The sequence below is a fragment of the Balaenoptera ricei genome, chromosome 8 (assembly GCF_028023285.1).
Source record: "Balaenoptera ricei isolate mBalRic1 chromosome 8, mBalRic1.hap2, whole genome shotgun sequence".
Lineage (NCBI taxonomy): Eukaryota > Metazoa > Chordata > Mammalia > Artiodactyla > Balaenopteridae > Balaenoptera > Balaenoptera ricei.
This window is the reverse complement of record NC_082646.1, coordinates 25,722,204-25,742,825: the sequence shown is the minus strand read 5'-3', so window position 1 is coordinate 25,742,825 and position 20,622 is coordinate 25,722,204. Positions and strand designations below refer to the sequence as shown.

General features: G+C 36.8%; 1 protein-coding gene across 1 annotated transcript in view; it reads left to right on the top strand.

Moving 5' to 3' along the window:
• Positions 1–483: 483 nt before the first annotated feature.
• ELMOD1 (ELMO domain containing 1) overlaps positions 484–20,622 on the top strand; it is a 50,930-nt gene continuing 30,791 nt past the window's right edge. Inside the window, exons 1-4 of the mRNA XM_059929342.1 lie at positions 484–628; positions 766–794; positions 1,639–1,736; positions 4,830–4,959. Coding sequence (XP_059785325.1) covers positions 484–628; positions 766–794; positions 1,639–1,736; positions 4,830–4,959 — 402 coding nt within the window. The remainder of the gene's footprint in view (positions 629–765; positions 795–1,638; positions 1,737–4,829; positions 4,960–20,622) is intronic.

The following is a 20,622-nucleotide window of genomic DNA, read 5'->3' as shown; positions in this document are numbered from 1 at the left end:
AATAACACAGAAGCCAAAAATAAGACACTAAGGAGAAGCTGGAAGTGAATTGGGGCTGGCTGAGAGGCTGTTCGTGGGGGCAGAAGATGGGAGATGCCACAGCATGCCCTTTCCCTGTGTCTATGGGGGACAGCTTCTAAAACACAAGGGTTCTGTTTTCGAGGTACTGATTTGCTTTGAAAAAGAAAGGATCCCTGTGCTTCACTCTCAATTTGTTGGTGTGTCAAATTTACTAGAATAGGGCATTCTGGAGCTTGCAGTCATAGTAAGTGTGTGCTTACAGACCTTGGGCTTCCCTCCCAATGATGGGCTTTGTAGCTACCTCAAATAAAATAACATGGGGTTAGAATAATGAAATATGCTTGTAAACCCAGAAGTCTAATGGTTGATTTTCTTCTGGGCTTGTTTGCTTGCTGGTGGTGTCTGCTTTCTATTCTCTTACAGCGTTCTATTGGAAGAGTGCTATCTTTTGTTTTTGACAGAATGCTGATCCAGGTGTGCCTGTATTTTTACTGTAAATTTTTGTGGCGTTGCCTGAAATTTGTAATGAGAAAGCTGACTGGAAGATGTGAACTGCAACGGATCTGTTACAATACCAAGCCTGGAGCTTCTAGAACTATGAAAATCGGTAAGCACGAAACAAAGCAGTAAGCAAAATGTAGGCTTTCTGGGATTGAGGATACACTGTTATTTTTCAGTATAGTAATTGTAAACCACTTGTAAAAGATAATTTTTGAATGGCTTTTTAAATCATCTCTTTTCCAGAAACATCACTGAGGGATTCAAAAAGTAAGGTAAGTAAAATTGTTCCTATATTTTTCAGCAACTTTTCAATTGAAGACTTACCTCCATCATCAAAAAGTAAAAATTTTAAGAAACAAAAATATACTTTTGGCTACGAATACTAATGCAAACTGAGAAGAATGAATTGTTTTCCCATCACAAACCACTGTGCTTTTTACATGAGAGCAGCCACTCAAGAATTTCTAGGCAGATTTATGACGCACATATTATTTCATTGATGAGTTAATCCTTTTTTATACCTCTTTCCAAATCATAAAATAAATATTCCTTGAAAATAAGATCAGTGGTAACTCTCTGGTATTTCATCAATATCCAAATCATTTAACTTTATACTCAAGATTTTCCAAGAAAATCAAAGAAGCCACTATGCTAGCATTTATAGCACATAGTTAAGCATCCACATAAGAAAGAAAAATCTGCTTCTCAAGATTCTTGAATATTTAATTTAATTTTGGCATCCTTAGGACTATATCCCCCATGTACTTCACACAGTCATAGACATAATGCCCATTAACAATGGAAGCCATGTGTGGTGAGTGAGAAAATGAAAATATAATATTTCTAGGTAAGTAGTTTAAAACAGATGAAGATGGTAAAAAAAACTTACATATTTTTGTTTTATGTTAATTACCTTAATCAGAAAAATTGTACTACCCCCACTGTGAAAATATCAAACTTACTAGAATTCAAATACTACATCAATTTTTGCCTTTAGTTTAGTTTCTTATCTTCATATAGAAGCTTTAAACAAATATTTGAGGCCCCTATTTAAATATACCCCACTTAAGACACCAGTGTTCATGACAAAACAACTGATTAAAACATGTTTTCCAGCTACTGCAGACTTCAGTGAGTGTTCATCCTGATGCTATTGAAAAAACTATAGAAGACATTATGGAACTGAAAAAAATTAACGCTGACATAAATCCACAGTAAGAATATGTTTATTATGTTGTAAATATAAAACAGAAGTCACATGCCACATATTTACTATTTCTAAATACTCTCTCTCTAACTACGGTCTCACACGCTCTTTCTCTCTCTCTCTCTTCCCTGACCCAAATAATCATCTGCATGTTGTGACTTTCAGATGAAAAATAAAGAAAAAAGATACCTTTTTCATATTTGTAAATAGCAGCAGCTTTGTACTTCTGTTGTGATTTATGCTTATGCTTCTGAGATGCAGTGAATGTAAGAAATCTGGTGGATGCCTCTGATATCAGAAGGTGAAATAAAGGGAGCCCATTCATCAACAGTCGCTCCATATGATGCCTGTGTTTTACATTAACAGTAAATGTTCAAATTGTAAATGTGCCTGAGCTGATTCTGCTCCATGAAGAATATTTCTTCATTTCATGACAGGCTGATAATCTTGGAGACAGTTTCTACCTGCTTGTGAAGAAGACAGGCATGTGTGGGAGAGAGAAATGGTTTTTATATGAAGACTTTAGAACTTTGTAATTTAGTCATCTCATCTTGGAAGTAATAAAATGCATTTGGTGATGTACATGACATTTAAAATTAGCTTTATATTTTCCATTGTGTACAGGAATTTTTCTGTAAAATTTTAGGCTAAGGATATTGGGTAGAATAAATTCTGTTTGCAGATATATTCAGATAAAGTTTAGGTAAGTAACAAACTGTCTTTTAGATGTGCATACTTAAGAACTTCAGATGTTATCACTAAAGAAAGCTTTATTTGCCAAAGATGAGACGCTGTAGTCAAAGGGAATTTCAGAGTGCACTTTGCATAGGTCTGTATCTTGAAGGGATTCTAGTACTAGGTGATTGAGGCTCATCACAAAACTCCATTTCCATGTAGTCTCCATAGTATTCTTCTGTAGAAACTTCAGCTAATTAGCTGCCTTTTCTTTATTCAGCCATTAAATGTGATTTAATTATACAGTAAATGTCTTTTTGAAATCTTCTGACATATTTTATTTCTCTGGGAAGCTGGTAGGAATGAAATTCATTTTAAATTAAGTTGAACCAAAAATTTATGATTACAATTAGGCATGAGAGATATATTAGACCTATAATCATATTTAGAGATTGGGTTAGATTTAATAGCAAATCTTTTCTGTCTCTTTTATGAAAGTTATATATTTCATTCAAAAGTGTTTCCTTACCATCTATTCTTTTGATTTCCTTTAGGGAGAAAAAAACACTTATAGGTAGTAGATTATGTTTTTTAAAGCTCAATATGGATTTTAGTGTGGTTTTTTTCCAGGTTGACATTGACAAAATGTGATTTTTTTTTTAATTGAATAATTTTCTGGAAAAAAATCAAGAGATAGAGAGGGCTGGAGGAAATACCTTGTAATTTATCAAGCCATTACCACTATTAACCTTACTTTGTTTTATACATATTTTTCAGGTGCCACTTACAGTGGTGGTAAGAATTACTACAGTCAAATTGAATTGGGTCTTTTGTTTTCTTCTTTTTTATTTCTCCCACTCCCTTCTTTCCCTCAAAATTAACTCTCTTCTCAGTCCTGTGTTGATTTTTTGGGTGACGAGTACCACTGTGCTTTTTTCCTAAATATCTGATTTAGTTTTTTTTTAATTGAACATTCAATTTTATTTAAGTTTAGTATTCTGGGTTATCTGACACTGCCTTCTATGTTTGGAGTAAGCATACAATCCTAAAACTAAAATTTTTCTATTGTCCCCAACTTTAGACTTAACCTCTATACATCTCATCCCCCCCAAAAAAGATGATTATGACACTGTCATTGTGATTATGGTGATCCCCCAACTCCAACAAAAAATGCTTAAATTTAGTGAGTGAATTAGAAGTTGGAGTATATTGAACAGTAACTCTTAGGCTGAATCATATGAAATTGCTATTGTTGAATCACAAAAGTGAATAACTCTAAAGAAATTAGCAGGAAAAAATAAACATGAAATACTACCTTTAGATTTAAAAATGCCATCAAATGAGTACAGGAAGATAATTTATGTAACAGTAGTTTATAGGAAAAAAGGATCTTGGTGATTATTTAGCCACCTGTTTAATAAACTTGTAATGTTATGTGATTGCTTAAAGAGACCCTATTTTACTTTCTGCGTTGTAGGAGAAAAAAACAGCATTCAGATCACAGGAAGTAATGATCCTCTCTATGTCATGCTTGCCAGATTCTTTTTTGTTCCAGTGATACGTTTTAAGGGGACTGTTAATCATACAAACTGTGCATTCAAGAAGACTGAGCAAGATAGTAAAACATCTGAAAACCATGTCCCATGAGAAGGAATTGAAGGAAGAGTGGAGTTTTTTTTTTTTTTTTGGTTGTTTTTTTTTTTAACCCTGGAGATGAGACTAGAAGAAAGAATTCTTCCTGTCTTAAAATGAATAGGCATGGCAGGGAAAAGTGGAAATGAATTTGCTCTGAGAACAGCGTTTGAACCACTTGGTAATAAAGAAAGCAGATTCTGTTTCAGCATAAGAATAGGCATTCAGACAAGTAGAGCAGTCAGAATGGAATGGGAAATTTTGTAAAGTACTGAGTTCTTTCTCTTGCCATTGCCTTATCTGTCAGGGGTGCTCTGCAAGCAGAGGTATTTTTATTGTTGTTGTTTTTATTTGTTTCAAAATTTTTCTTACCCCTAAGCCCCTGAGGGCTATTTATCTCTCTCTCACTGACACCTCCCCCCACACACCCTTTTGAAGTGTTTCTGATATATCTACCTAAGGGAGCTAAATGATCCCTAAGAAACCATGATCACCTATATTTTCTACATCTTTCAAGTCACTTACATAAACAGCTCCCTTGTTTTTAAGCCATATTATTGCAATTTGGCTTAAGAAAAGGCTGGAATGAGAGGTAAATTTTAGCCAAGTTCCACAACTGTCCATGTGGAGCTTCAGTTAAAAATTGTGCTTCTATTAGATAGATCCTATATGAGCAATTTCCAAATATTATATAAATATGAAAAGTCCTATTGTGCATACATCAAGTGAACAAATGCCAGAGAATGTGGTTTTTTTCCCTCATGTGTGTTTCTTCTATTTTTTAACACGTTAGGTTGGGAATCTCTCTTCAAGCTTGCCTTCTGCAAATTGTTGGGTACAGAAACCTTATTGCAGATGTGGAAAAACTGCGCAGAGAACCCTATGACTCTGATAATCCCCAACATGAAGAAATGCTTTTGAAGGTTAGTCCTTGAACACATTTCAGTTCTTCGCTTAGGTCAGCTAATGTTTGCCAAGCTCCTGCTATGTGCTAGGCACTGCTCTGGACATGGCGGGGCACAAAGGTGAATACGACATGGACACTGAACTAATTGGTAAAGCCTACATTTTCTTGCTGGTTCAGATGTTGGAGGTAAATTGTTCAATAGAAAATTCATGTGAGAAGTTAAATATAAAGCCAATTTTCATTTGGAATCTGAGAAAGCATCAGAGGTGATTTCTATGGCCTCTCACATTTGGCTCAAGTTTAGATTGTTTAACTGTGTTGAAAGCCAATAGGAGAAATAGAATTTGTCAAAGAGTGACCTAGGATTTCCATTTATGACTTTTAATAGACATCAAAGAAGATGAAGTTGGTTTCTGCTTCCACAATAGCTCCCTGGGGAAATTACCCAAGATCTTAATGCTGATTATTTATTCATGTAACTTGAGTATTAGAAGAGTAAGTAAGGGTTTACATATGGTGTATTAAAGCTGTTTGAAGAATAATATGCAGTTATAAATACTCCTTCCTGGCTATCAAACAAAACCTTAAAAATCTGATCTGATCTGATAGTGTATTATGACACATCAATAAAACTTTAAAAAATTAAGACAAAAAATATTAAGACAAACCTTTAGAACTACTCATTTGAAATGTTTTATAAATTCATTTCTGAAAATAGATGCTTCTTAGGATGGAATGCTTCTTTGTCCTTTCCTAGAATTCAAAAAGGCAGTAATGAAATTGGAGTAATACATTTGTTTAGCTGCCTTAATTTTATTTTATTGAAAGATGTAAATAGAAGCTGCCATTTAAAAAATGTATCCTGTTGTGTTTTTGTGTGGAGTGTGTATTTTTGTGTATGTAGGTAGTTAAGCAGATGATTCATTTGTCTCTACTAATTAGTGCTAGACCTGATGTCAATCATTAAAATTAAAGAGGCCTCATTCTTACCAATGGTTTCTTCTTCCCTTTCTCCTCTGCTTAATTTTAGCCAACCTACTGGCTGAGCTTCATCTCTTTGATTGCTTTTTTCTTTATGTTCTGATAGAGATAGTCAAGTTTAATAAAACGAACTCAAGGTGGGAAATAAGAGGTGATGAAAGAGAAAAGAGGTGTTATAATTAACAGACTGGCCACAGCTCCTGAACAATTCATTAAAATGGCTGAAATGCGCTCTGAATCAATGACATTTGGGTACCCGCTATATGTCATCTTAGTTGATCTGTTGTATGTGTGCTGGTACGTAGGTTTTCAACAAATATGATTGAATGCATGAATTATTGAAGTCATTAGATACAGGTCAAGAACTTTTATGATATGACTTTTACCTGTGGTCACAATTTGAGTATGTAGGTATTATTTTTTATAGTCACAGCTATAAGAGGTAGGCAAGGTGACAGTTATCTTTATTTTTTTCATCATTAACTTTATTTAAAAAACATTTTTTATTGAGGTACAGTTGGTGTACAATATTATATGTTTCAGGTTATACAACATAGTGATTCATAATTTTTAAAGGTTATACTCCATTTATACTTATAAAATATTGGATATATTTCCTGTGCTATACAAATTATCCTTGTAGCTTATTTTATACATAGTTGTTTGTACCTCTTAATCCCCTACCCCTGTCTTGACCCTCCATGCTTCCCTCTCCCAATTGCTAACCACTAGTTTGTTCTCTATATCTGTGAGTCTATTTCTTTTTTGTTTTATTTACTAGTTTGTTTTATTTTTTTAGGTTCCATATATAAGTGATATCATGCAGTATTTGTCTTTATCTGTCTGACTTATTTCACTTAGCATAATACCTCCAAGTCCATCCATGTTGCTGCAAATGGTAAAATTTTATTCTTTTTAGGGCTGAATATATATACCACCATTGTATATATACACCACATATTCTTTTTTATAAAAATAAATTTATTCATTTATTTATTTTTGGCTGCATTGGGTCTTCGTTGCTGCGTGCGGGCTTTCTCTAGTTGCAGCGAGCAGGGGCTACTCTTCATTGTGGTGCATGGGTGTCTCATTGCGGTGGCTTCTCTTGTTGTGGGGCATGGGTTCTAGGTGCATGGGCTTCAGTAGTTGTGGCACACGGGGTCAGTAGTTGTGGCTCATGGGCTCTAGAGCACAGGCTCAGTAGCTGTGGCACATGGGCTTAGGTGCTCCGCAGCATGTGGGATCTTCCCCGACCAAGGCTCGAACCCTTGTCCCCTGCATTGGCAGGCAGATTCTTAACTACTGCACCACCAGGGATGTCCCTATAACCACATATTCTTTATCCATTTATCTGCTGATGGACACTTAGGTTGCTTCCATATCCTGGCAACTGTAAATAATGCTGCTATGAACATTGGGGTGCATGTATCCTTTCAAAATAGTGTTTTCAAGTTTTTCAAATATATACCCAGGAGTGGAATTGCTGGCTCATATAGTAGCTTTATTTTTAGTTTTCTGAAGCTGCCATACTATTCTCCACAGTGACTGCACCAATTTATATTACCACCAACAGTGTACAAAGGCTCCCTTTTCTCCACATCCTCATCAACATTTGTTATTTGTGGTCTTTCTGATGATAGCCATTTTGACAGGCATGAGGTGATATCTCACTGTGGTTTTGACTTGCATTTCTCTGATGATTAATGATGTTGAGCATCTTTTCAGTGCCTGTTGGCCAAATTTATGTCCTCTTAGGAAAAATGTCTATTCAGGTCTTCTGCCTATTTTTTAATTGGGTTTTTTTTTTATGTTTTATTTTTATTGAAGTATAGTTGATTTACAATGTTGTGTTAGTTTCTGGTGTACAGCAAAGTGATTCAGTTTCATATATATATGTATACACACACACGTATATATATATTCTTTTCCATTGTGGTTTATTACAGGGTATTGAATATAGCAGAAAGAACTTGTTTATCCATTCCATATATGATAGTTTGCATCTGCTAATCCCAAACTCCCAATCAATCCCTCCCCTACCACAATCTGTTCTCTATGTCTGTGAATCTGTTTCTGTTTTATAAATAAGTTCATTTGTGTCATATTTTAGATTCCACATATAAGTGATATCATATGGTATTTGTCTTTCTCTGTCTGACTTACTTCACTTAGTATGATAATCTCTAGGTGCATCCATGTTGCTGCAAATAGCATTATTTCATTCTTTTTTATGGCTGAGTTGTATTCTGTCTTTATCCACTCATCTGTCAATGGACATTTAGGTTGCTTCTGTATCTTGGCTGTTGTAAATATTGCTATTGCTATTGCTATTGCTTGGCTGTTGTAAATATTGCTATGAACATTGGGGTTCATGTATCTTTTTGAATTATAATTTTGTCCAGATATATGCCCAGGAGTGGGATTACTGGATCATAGGGCAACTCTATTTTTAGTTTTTTGAGGAACCTCCACACTGTTTTCCAAGGTGGCTGCACCAGTTTACGTTCCCGGCAACAGTGTAGGAGGGTTCCCTTTCCTCCACACCCTCTCCAGCATTTGTTATTTGTAAAGGTTTTAATGATGGCCATTCTGACTGGTGTAAGGTGATACCTCATTGTAGTTTTGATTTGCATTTCTCTAGTAATTAGCGATGTTGAGCATCTTTTCATGTGCCTATTGCCCATCTGTATGTCTTCCTTGGAGAAATGTCTGTTTAGATCTTCTGCTCATTTTTTGGTTGGGATGTTTGTTGTTTTGTCATTGAGTTGTATGAGCTGTTTGTATATTTTGGAAATTGAGCCCTTGTCAGTCACATTGTTTGAAAATATTTTCTCCCAGTACATAGGTTGTCTTTTCATTTTGTTTATGGTTTCCTTTTTTGGGCAAAGCTTATAAGTTTGATTATCCCCATTTATTTATTTTTGCTTTTACTTTTATTGCCTTGGGAGACTGCTGGTACTGGACTTATGTTTGTTGAGAGTTTTTTTTATTACTGATTCAATTTCATTACTGGCAATTGATCTGTTCACATTTTCTATTTCTTCCTCATTCAGTCCTGGGAGATCGTACATTTCTAAGAATTTGTCCATTTCTTCTAGGTTGTTCATTTTATTGGCATACAGTTATTCATAGTAGTCTCTTATGATTCTTTATATTTCTGTGGTGTCAGTTTTAATTACTCCTACTTCATTTCTGATTTTATTGATTTGGGCTCCTTCTCTTTTTTTCTTGGTGAATCTGGCTAAAGGTTTATCTATTTGTTTATCTTTTCAAAATCCAGCTCTTAGTTTAATTGATCTTTTCTATTGTTTCTTTAGACTCTATTTCATTTATTTCTGCTCTGATCATTATAATTTTTTTCCCTCCTACTAACTTTGGATTTTATTTGTTCTTTCTCTAGTTCTTTTGGTATAAGGTTGTTTATTTGAGATTTTTCTTGTTTCCTGAGGTAAACTTGTATTGCTATAAACTTTCCTCTTAGAACTGCTTTTGCTGCATCATGTAGATTTTGGTTCATTGGGTTTTCATTTTCATTTGTCTCCAGGTACTTTTTAATTTCCTCCTCTATTTCTTCAGTGATCCATTGGTTGTTCAGTAGCATATTGTTTAGTCTCCCTGTGTTTGTGTTTGTTGCAGTTTTTTTCTTGTAGTTGATTTCTAGTCTCATAGCATTGTGGTTGGAAAAGATGCTTGATATGATTTCAATTTTCTGAAATTTACTGGGGCTTGTTGTGTGCTCAGCATGTGATCTATCCTAGAGAATGTTCCATGTGCGCTCAAAAGGAATGTGTATTCTGCTACTTTTGGATGGAATGCATTGTGTGTGTGTGTGTGTGTGTGTATATATACACATACATACACATATGTGGATGTATATATACATACATACGTATATATATATACATATGCATATATATAAAGTCCATGTGTCTAATGTGTCTTTTAAGGCCAGTGTTTCCTTATTGATTTTCTGTCTGGGATCTGTCCATTGATGTAAATGGGGTGTTAAAGTTCCCTACTATTATTGTGTTACTGTCAATTTCTCCCTTTACATTGTTAATATTTACTTTATGTATCTAGGTGCTCTTATGTTGGGTGCAAATATATTTACAGTTGTTATATCTTATTCTTGGATTGATCTCTTTATCATTATGTAATGTCCTTCCTTGTATCCTATACCAGTATTTTAAAGCCTATTTTGTCTGATATAAGTATTGCTACCCCAGCTTTCTTTTGATTTCCATTTGCATGGAATACCTTTTTCCACCCCTCACATTCAGTCTGTGTGTGTCTTTAGATCTGAAGTGAGTCTCTTGTAGGCAATATATATACAGGTCTTGTTTTTGTACCTATTCAGCCATTCTATATCTTTTTTTTTTAAGTATGCATATTTTGAATTATGGTAAATACTGCCGCAATTGTTACAATTTATAATGGAGTTTTAATTTTATTTTGTGACTGGTTTTGTTAATTTCTTTTTTTTTTTAATTAATTAATTAATTAATTTATTTTTGGCTGTGTTGAGTCTTCGTTTCTGTGCAAGGGCTTTCTCTAGTTGTGGCAAGTGGGGGCCACTCTTCATCGTGGTGCACGGGCCTCTCACTATCGCAGCCTTTCTTGTTGCGGAGCACAGGCTCCAGACGCGCAGGCTCAGTAGTTGTGGCTCACGGGATTAGTTGCTCTGCGGCATGTGGGATCTTCCCAGACCAGGGCTCGAACCCATGTCCCCTGCACTGACAGGCAGATTCCCAACCACTGCGCCACCAGGGCAGCCCAAGCCATTCTATATCTTTTGATTAGAGCACTTATTCCATTTACATTTAAAGTAATTGTTGATAAGTGTGTTCTTTTTGCCATTTTGTTAATTGTTTGAGGGTTGTTTTGTAGTTCTTTTTTGTTCCTTTCTTCTTTGATCTCTTCTTTTGTGATTTGATGACGATTTTTAGTGTTATGTTTGGATTCCTTTTTCTTTTTTGTGTGTATCTATTATAGAGTTTTGGTTTGTGGTTACCATGAGGTTTTTTTTGTTTGTTTTTTAGTTGTTGGTTTTTTTTTTTTAATTTTATTTTGGCTGCATTGGGTCTTCGTTGCTGTGTGCAGGCTTTCTCTAGTTGCAGTGAGGGGGAGCTACTCTTCATTGCTGTGCATGGGCTTCTCATTGTGGTTGCTTCTCCTGTTGCAGAGCACGGGCTCTAGACATGCGGGCTTCAGTAGTTGTGGCACATGGGCACAGTAGTTGTGGCTCGCAGGCTCTAGAGTGCCGGCTCAGTAGTTATGGCACATGGGCTTAGTTGCTCCGCGGCATGTGGGATCTTCCCGGACCAGGGATTGAACCCGTGTTCCCTGCACTGGCAGGTGGATTCTTAACCACTGCACCACCAAGGAAGTCCCCATGAGGTTTTTATATTTTATGTATTATATATATGCACTTGATTGTTTTAAGTTGCTTATCTCTTAATTTCAAATGCATTTTAACAACCCTGCATTTGTACTCTCCTCCCCTCATGATTACCGTTTTTGAAATCATATTTTACATCTAATTGTTTTTGTATCCCTTAACTGCTTATTGTGGATGTAGATGATTTTACTACTTTTGCCTTTTAACCTTCCCACTGTCTTTGTGTGTAGATTTCCCATCTTTACTGTACATTTGCCTTTACCAATGAGCTTTTTCCTCTTGTAATTTTCATGTTTCTAGTTGTAGCCCTTTCTTTGTCACTTACAGAAGTCCTTTTAACATTTTTTGCAAAGCTGGTTTGATGCTGCTGAACTCTTTTAGCTTTTCCTTGTCTATAAAGCTTTTGATTTCTCCATCAAATCTGAATGAGAGCCTTGCCAGATACAGTATTCTTGGTTACAGGTTCTTCCCTTTCATCACTTTAAATATATCATGCCAGTCCCTTCTGGCCTGCAGAGTTACTGCTGAAACATCAGCTGACAGACTTATGGGAGTTCCCTTGTATGTAATGTGTTGCTTTTCCCCTGCTGCTTTTAATATTTAATCCTGTATGGAACTCTCTGTGCTTCCTGAACTTGGGTGACTGTTTCCTTTCCCAGGTTAGGGAAGTTTTCATCTATTATGTCTTCAAATATATCCTCAGCCAACCCCTTTCTCTCTCTGTTCTCCTTCTGGGACCCCTATAATGCAAATATTAGTGTGCCTGATGAGGTCCCAGAGGTCCTCATTAAACTGTCGTCATTTCTTTTCATGCTTTTTTTTGTCTTTTCAACATCAGTGATTTACACACTCTGTATTCCAGCTCGCTGATCCATTCCTCTGTATCATTTACTCTGCTGTTTATTTCTTCTAGTGTATTTTTCATTTCAGCTGCTATATTCTTCACCTCTAGTTTTTCTTTATATTTCCTAACTCTCTGTTAAAAACTTCTAACTTCTTGCTATGTGCAGCCATTCTTCTCCCAAGTTCTTTGATCATCTTTACAATCACTAGCCTGCATATCTTCTCAAGTAGATTGGCTATTTCCACTTCGCTTATTTCTTCTTCTGGAGCTATGTCTTGTTCCTTCATTAGGAACATGTTCCTTTGTCACCTCATTGTGACTTGGTTGCTGTTTTTATTTTTATGAATCTGATAGGTTAGTTACATTTCCCAACCTTGGAGTCATGGCTTTTTGTAGGAGATGTCCTATATATCCCAGCAGCAAACTTCCCTCTCTTTACCTGAGCTATATATGCTCTAGGGGTTCCCCCTTTGAGGACTGCATGGGTCTTTCTGTTGTGGTGAGCTGACTATGTGGGCAATCTGGTAGGCTTGGTTGGCCACTGATCTGGTTGGTTGCCAGACTCTGCCTTGTGTGGGGGCTGTTGGCTGCTGGTTGGTGGGACTAGGTCAGAAGGCAGCTGGCTGCAGAATCCTGGGTGGCCCTGAGGCTCGTGCTGGCACACTGCTGAGTGGAGTCAAGGTCCAAGAGTCTGGTTGCAGGGCCCAGGGGTCCTAGAGCTGGTGTCAGATTGCTGGTGGATGGGGCCAGTTCCTGATACAGTTGGGTGCAGGGTCTGGGGCATCCTGAAGCTTGTATTGGCCTGCTCATAGCTGATCCCAGTGTGGGGTCTGGCCTACTGGTAGGCAGGCCAGGTACGCAGGCTGAGGAACTGTGGTTTTCTTGTGGCTGTTGTCTGCTCCCCTGGTGAGTGAGGCTTCTCTGGAAGCTAGAACAGGTACCCTGGAGAGCAGGGCCAGGGTCCAGGTGATTTTTGGACTGGTGCCTGCCCAGTGGTTGGTGGAGCTGGATCCTTGGCTCTCTGGTGGGCATGACCATATCCAGAAGCAGCTGCTGGTTTAGGATGTCTTAAGGCAGCCTATCTGCTGGTGGGTGGGGCTGTGTCTCCATCCAGTCAGTTCCTTGGCCTGAGGTACCCCAGTGCTGGTGCCTACAGACTGTTGGGCCAAGGCAAGGCTTGTTCCTGGGTCTAATTAGCTCGAGGGAGGATTCTACAATGGTGCTTGCCAGCACCATTGTCCATGTGGTAGAATGAACTCCCCAAAATAGCAGCCATAAATGTCTATGTTCTCAGGGTGAGCTGCAGTTGTCTCCTGCCTCTCTGGGAGACTCTCCAAGATCAACATAAGTGTCTGTGTTCTCAGGGTGAGCTGCAGTTGCCTCTTCCTCTCTGGAAGACTCTCCAAGATCAGCAGGCACCTATCAAATTACTGTTTCTTCCCTGGGTCCTGCAGCATGTGAGATTTTGTGTGTGCCCTTAAGAGTGAAGTCTCTATTTCCCCCAGCCCCTTGGGACTTCAGAAAGAAAGACCCGCTGGCCTTCAAAGTCAATGCTCTGGGGGCTCATCTTCCCAGTGCAAGACCCCCAGGCTAGGGAGTCTGATGTGGGGCTTGGGCCTCTCACTCCTTTGAGAGAACCTCTGCATTTGTAATTATTCTCCCATTTGTGGATCACCCACCTGGGGTATGGGACTTGACTATATTGCAACTCCACCCACTCCTACCATCTTTTTGTTGTTCCTTCTGTTTATCTTTAGTTGTAGAAGATCTTTTCTGGTAGGTTTTGATCCTTTTCATCAATGGTTGTTATGCTGATAGTTGTGATTTTGGTGTGCCTGTAAGAGGAAGTGAGATCAAGGTCTTTCTACTCTGCCATCTTGGCCAACCTTGGGTATGTTTACTTTAGAGTAAGCAAATTACAAGCATTTCAGTCCAGGCTCTGAGTCACACAGCTAGTATATTATAAAGCCAGGACTCTTCACCCCTACAATAGGCACTTTGAGGGAAGGCATCTTTTCTACCCTCAAGTGGCTTGCAGTCTAATTGGGGAGGTACTCTGCATCTACAAAAATCACTAAATCTTATCCATAGAGCTTCTCCAAAATACCTCTCAAATGTTTTCTGTTCCCACTGCCTTATTCTAGCCATAATCTCCAACCTGAACTATTAAAATAGCCTTTTAATTCTGCCACTAACCATTAGCCTCCTCCCTTCCATCTTCTAAAGTACCACCGGAGGGATTATCTAGTCATGTTATTCTCTAGGTTACAAACTTCAGGTTCTCTATGTCTGATCGTAGAAAACCCATGCATCTTAGCATGCATTTTGGACCCTTTCCAGTTTATTTCTTTAAGCTATTTCTCCTCTATCCCATTATGTACAGTCTGTTTCCTCCATGCTCTGTCATTCACCATGACCCATGCCATCCTATATACCCAGGTATTTGCTCATGCGGTTCCCTGTTACCCATTATTCTCACAGTAGAATCTGGCTCTTTTTAAAAAATTGTTACTCATTGAGTTTTGAAATCTTCTCTAGCAAACTCAGGAGTGAGATCTTTATTCTCTTCTGTTAATTCAAATTCCACATCTGATAATAAAATCAATAATAATAACACATTCATTGAGTGTTTAGTATGTGCCAATTGTTAAAGTAAGTGTTTTATAGCATTATTTCATTTAATTGTCACAATAACCTTGCAGTGAGATATTGGTATTATCCTCATTTTTCACATAGTTAGAAAGGGCTCTTAATTCCTGCACTACACTATCTCTTGAGGGAAAAACCATGTCTTGTTCACATTTGTATTTCCAGAGGCTGGCCCATGGTTTGTATTTAACTTCTTGAGCTTAGGCTTCTTCATCTTTAAAATGGGTAATTATACCCTTGTTATCTACTTCATAAAATTGTTTAGAGCTAGGGTAAGCAAATTAAGGCCTGTAGGTCAAATCTGACCTGCCATCCATTTTTCTAAGTAAGGTTTTATAGGAACACATCCACGCTCATTCAGTTATATGTTGTCTTTGGCTGCTTTTGTACTCCATTGGCAAAATTAAGTAGTTGTGGCAGTGACCTTATGGCCAACAAAGCCTAAAATATTTACTATCTAGCTCTTTATAGTCAAAGTTTGCTGACCCCTGGTTTAGAGGCTTGGGTGATATATTGCCATATTGTTTAATTGCTTTCATTTATATAAACATAGGAGACCATTATCAGTGTTTCTACTTACAAACTATGAAAAAGAAACCTGGATTTTATGGTCGTTTAAACATAGGCTGGGATAAAACTGATTACATCACTTTATATTCATGTAGCACTGTCCATATGATTTATTCAAATGGACATTTCTATTAAATGTTTTCTAACCAAATTAATAGTAAAGGTAAAAATTTAGGTGGATTCAAGTACTTAATAGAAAAAAATATAATCCAGAATTAAAAGATCTCCTGATGGGTAGAGCTGCTTCTCCTAGAATGAATGGAAGGACATTGCTCTTTCTGTTCTGCAGCAGACCTGAGACAGGGCAGAAGTGTTCAAATAAGCTTGAGATAAACACTGAATGAAAAGAGAAGAGAATTAACCAGAGCACAGGCCATGACGGATGATGGGCTGACTCAGCATGCAGCCTGCACATCTGTAGCTTGTCACCTGCCATGGGAATCACCCGTCCTAGCTCTCATCTCCTGCACTTGGCAGGTGGCTTGGTAATAACTCTACTCCCAGTAGTACAGCTTTAGATGGCTAGACTCCTCAGATCCCCCCACCAGAGGCCCACCACCTTAGTTCAGATTTCCAGTCAGCTTCCTAGGTACAAGAAATGACCTTACCTTTCAGAGCTACCCTCCCTCCTCCCTTTATTTTTCAAGGAAGAACTTATCTATCAGAAGAGAATCCAGTAACTCAAGAATTCTTACAGGAAATGTAATACTTGGTAGTATTTCATATAAGTGGTTTAGCATAATCGACTTTCATTTTCCATGAAAGTGACCTGTGTTAAAGCAGACAGTATTAAGAACTTATTAAGAACACTTTTTAGCCATTCATCTAGTTTGTTGTGGTATATGAAATTATTAAAATAGAATTTCTTTTTTGTAATTTATTTTTGAAGTATTTTATTATTCAAACCTTTTACTCTCCCAAAGTATTCCCTGAATGAAGGAGGTTTATAACTTAGTTGTAGACATGAAATGCTTGCTGTTGCCATTTTACTCCACTCACTTGATGAGACCAGATATTTTTAAACTGTGTAGGGCCCTGAGATTACTTCCAATCATTGTTCAGGTGAATGTGATGAGCTTTGCAATCTGTTTCCTTTTGTTTTGTTTTGTTTTCATTGTGGCAGTAACCAAATCGGTTCCCAAAGGATTTTTTAAAGGAGACATTTTTTCTCAGTTTTTAGTACTCTTCTGATGAATTAAAACTTTTTCTGTTTTGAAGAATACAGAGCACTGGCAAATTCTTATATGTACAATATAAAAAGAGATTTCTTATACCGATGTTTTGCTTTCAAGCATGATAGATTTACTTTCTTTCCTCTGAAATTTTTCTCTCATCCTTTAGATTGAATTTACCTATTGTGCTAAAACATAAAATATTGTATCATTTGAATAATAAGTAATTTTGGATTACTGCCTAAAATAACTTTGATGAATTACAACTTTTTTTTGGTTAGTATTTCCTGTCTTGGACATTGCTTTATACTATGTCAAATGTGACAGTTCACTATAAAGCAAGATGTTTGTGTATTACTGTTCTGTTTAAGCTTTAAAATCCATATAACGTAGAATTAGCAATTTAAAAGATGAATTATGTCATGCAGCTCAATATTAAAAAAACAAACAACCCAATCAAAAAAGGGGCAGAAGACCTAAATAGACATTTCTCGAAAGAAGACATACAGATGGCCAAGAGGCACATGAAAAGCTGCTCAACATCACTAATTATTAGAAAAATGCAAATCAAAACTGCAAAGAGGTATCACCGCACACCAGTTAGAATGGGCATCATCAGAAAGTCTACAAACAACAAATGCTGGAGAGGGTGTGGAGAAAAAAGAACCCTATTTCACTATTGGTGGGAACGTAAATTGATACAGCCACTATGGAGAACAGTATGGAGGTTCCTTAAAAAACTAAAAATAGAACTACCATATGACCCAGCAATCCCACTACTGGGCATATACCCTGAGAAAACCATAATTCAAAAAGAGACATGCACCCCAATGTTCATTGCAGCACTATTTACAATAGCCAGGGCATGGAAACAAGTTAAATGCCCATCAACAGACAAATGGATAAAGAACATGTGGTACATGTATACAATGGGATATTACTCAGCCATAAAAAGGAACGAAATTGGGTCATTTGTAGAGACATGGATGGACCTAGAGACTGTCATACAGAGTGAAGTAAGCCAGAAAGAGAAAAATAAATATCGTATATTAACACATATATGTGGAATCTAGAAAAATGGTACAGAGGAACCATTTTGCAAGACAGAAATAGAGACACAGATGTAGACAACAAACGTATGGACACCAAGGGGGGAAAGCGGTGTGGGGAGAGGGTGGTGGTGGTGGTATGAATTGGGAGATTGGGATTGACATATATACACTAATATGTATAAAATAGATAACTAATAAGAACCTGCTGTATAAAAAAAAATAAAAGAATAAAATTCAAAAAAAAGATGAATTATGTCTTAAGTAGTAATAGGAAATTTTATATATGTCCCTGTTGATAATGAAGATATAATATAAAATATTATTAATAGTCTAAAAAGTAAATTTGTTTACATGCCTGTCTTTATTTACTAGAAAGAACTTATGTTTTGAAATTACATGTTTATACAGTTGTGGGTCTCAGACTTTCTCCCTCTCTCAAGTAATGATATGTGCTGAGTCTATCTTTCTATACAAAGTTTAAAAAGTACAACCAGTTTCTTAAGCAGTGAAGAGCATATTGTTTAGAATTTCTATTTGTCCATTAAAATATAATTGATCATAATTAAAATTATTTTAGGTAACTCTTAAAGATGATAATAACTTTGGAGGTTTATTCATGAACATGACTGATTTTTCTTTTTTTTTCTACTTTTTTAGTTTGTTTATTTACTTATTTATTTATTTTTTAACATCTTTATTGGAGTATAATTGCTTTACAATGGTGTGTTAGTTTCTGCTTTATAACAAAGTGAATCAGCTATACATATACATATATCCCCATATCTCCTCCCTCTTGTGTCTCTCTCCCTCCCACCCTCCCTATCCCACCTGTCTAGGTGGTCACAAAGCACCGAGCTGATCTCCCTGTGCTATGCAGCTGCTTCCCACTAGATATCGATTTTACGTTTGGTAGTGTATATGTCCATGCCACTCTCTCAGTTTGTCCCAGCTTACCCTTCCCCCTCCCCATATCCTCAAGTCCATTCTCTAGTAGGTCTGCATCTTTATTCCCATCCTGCCCCTAGGTTCTTCATGACCATTTTTTTTTTTTTTAGATTCCATATATATGTTTTAGCATACGGTATTTGTTTTTCTCTTTCTGACTTACTTCATTCTGTATGACAGACTCTAGGCCCATCCACCTCACTACAAATAACTCAGTTTTGTTTCTTTTTATGGCTGAGTAGTATTCCATTGTATATATGTGCCACATCTTCTTTATCCATTCATCTGTCGATGGACACTTAGGTGCTTCCATGCCCTGGCTATTGTAAATAGTGCTGCAATGAACATTGTGGTACATGACTCTTTTTGAACTATGGTTTTCTCAGGGTATATGCCCAGTAGTGGGATTGCTGGGTCATATGGTAGTTCTATTTTTAGTTTTTTAAGGAACCTCCATACTGTTCTCCATAGTGGCTGTATCAATTTATATTCCCACCAACAGTACAATGTAAATTTTCTCCACACCCTCTCCAGCATTTATTGTTTGTAGATTTTTTGATGATGGCCATTCTGACTGGTGTGAGGTGATACCTCATTGTAGTTTTGATTTGCATTTCTCTAATGATTAGTGATGTTGAGCATTCTTTCATGTGTTTGTTGGCAATCTGTATATCTTCTTTGGAGAAATGTCTATTTAGGTCTTCTGCCCATTTTTGGATTGGGTTGTTTGTTTTTTTGGTATTGAGCTGCATGAGCTGCTTGTAAATTTTGGAGATTAATTCTTTGTCAATTGCTCCATTTGCAAATATTTTCTCCCATTCTGAGGGTTGTCTTTTCTTCTTGTTTATGTTTTCCTTTGCTGTGCAAAAGCTTTTAAGTTTCATTAGGTCCCATTTGTCTACTTTTGTTTTTATTTCCATTTCTCTAGGAGGTGGGTCAAAAACGATCTTGCTGTGATTTATGTCATAGAGTGTTCTGCCTATGTTTTCCTCTAAGAGATTTATAGCTTTATACACCTTACATTTAGGTCTTTAATCCATTTTGAGTTTATTTTTGTGTATGGTGTTAAGGAGTGTTCTAATTTCATTCTTTTACATGTAGCTGTCCAGTTTTCCCAGCACCATTTATGGACGAGGCTGTCCTTTCTCTATTGAATATTCTTGCCTCCTTTATCAAAAATAAGGTGACCATATATGCGTGGGTTTATCTCTGGGCTTTCTATCCTGTTCCATTGAACAGGATATTTCTGTTTTTGTGCCAGTACCATATTGTCTTGATTACTGTAGCTTTGTAGCATACTCTGAAGTCAGGGAACCTGATTCCTCCAACTCCATTTTCCTCTCTCAAGATTGCTTTGGCTGTTTGTGGTCTTTTGTGTTTCCATACAAATTGTGAAATTTTTTGTTCTAGTTCTGTGAAAAATGCCATTGGTAGTTTGGTAGGGATTGCACTGAATCTGTAGATTGCATTGGGTAATACAGTCATTTTCACAATGTTGATTCTTCCCATCCAAGAACATGGTATATCTCTCCATCTGTTTGTATCATCTTTGATTTTATTCATCAGTGTCTTATAGTTTTCTGCATACAGGCCTTTGGTCTCCTTAGATAGGTTTATTCCTAGGTATTTTATTCTTTTTGTTGCAATGGTAAATGGGAGTGTTTCCTTAATTTCCTTATCAGATTTTTCATCATTAGTGTATAGGAATGCAAGAGATTTCTGTGCACTAATTTTGTATCCTGCTACTTTACCAAATTCATTGATGAGCTCTAGTAGTTTCCTGGTAGCATCTTTAGGATTCTCTATGTATAGTATCATGTCATCTGCAAACAGTGACAGTTTTACTTCTTCTTTTCTGATTTGGATTCCTTTTATTTCTTTTTCTTCTCTGATTTCTGTGGCTAAATCTTCCAAAACAATGTTGAATAATAGTGGTGAGAGTGGGCAACCTTGTCTTGTTCCTGATCTTAGTGGAAATGGTTTCAGTTTTTCACTATTGAGGAAGATGTTGGCTGTGGGTTTGTCATATATGACCTTTATTATGTTGAAGTAAGTTCCTTCTATGGCT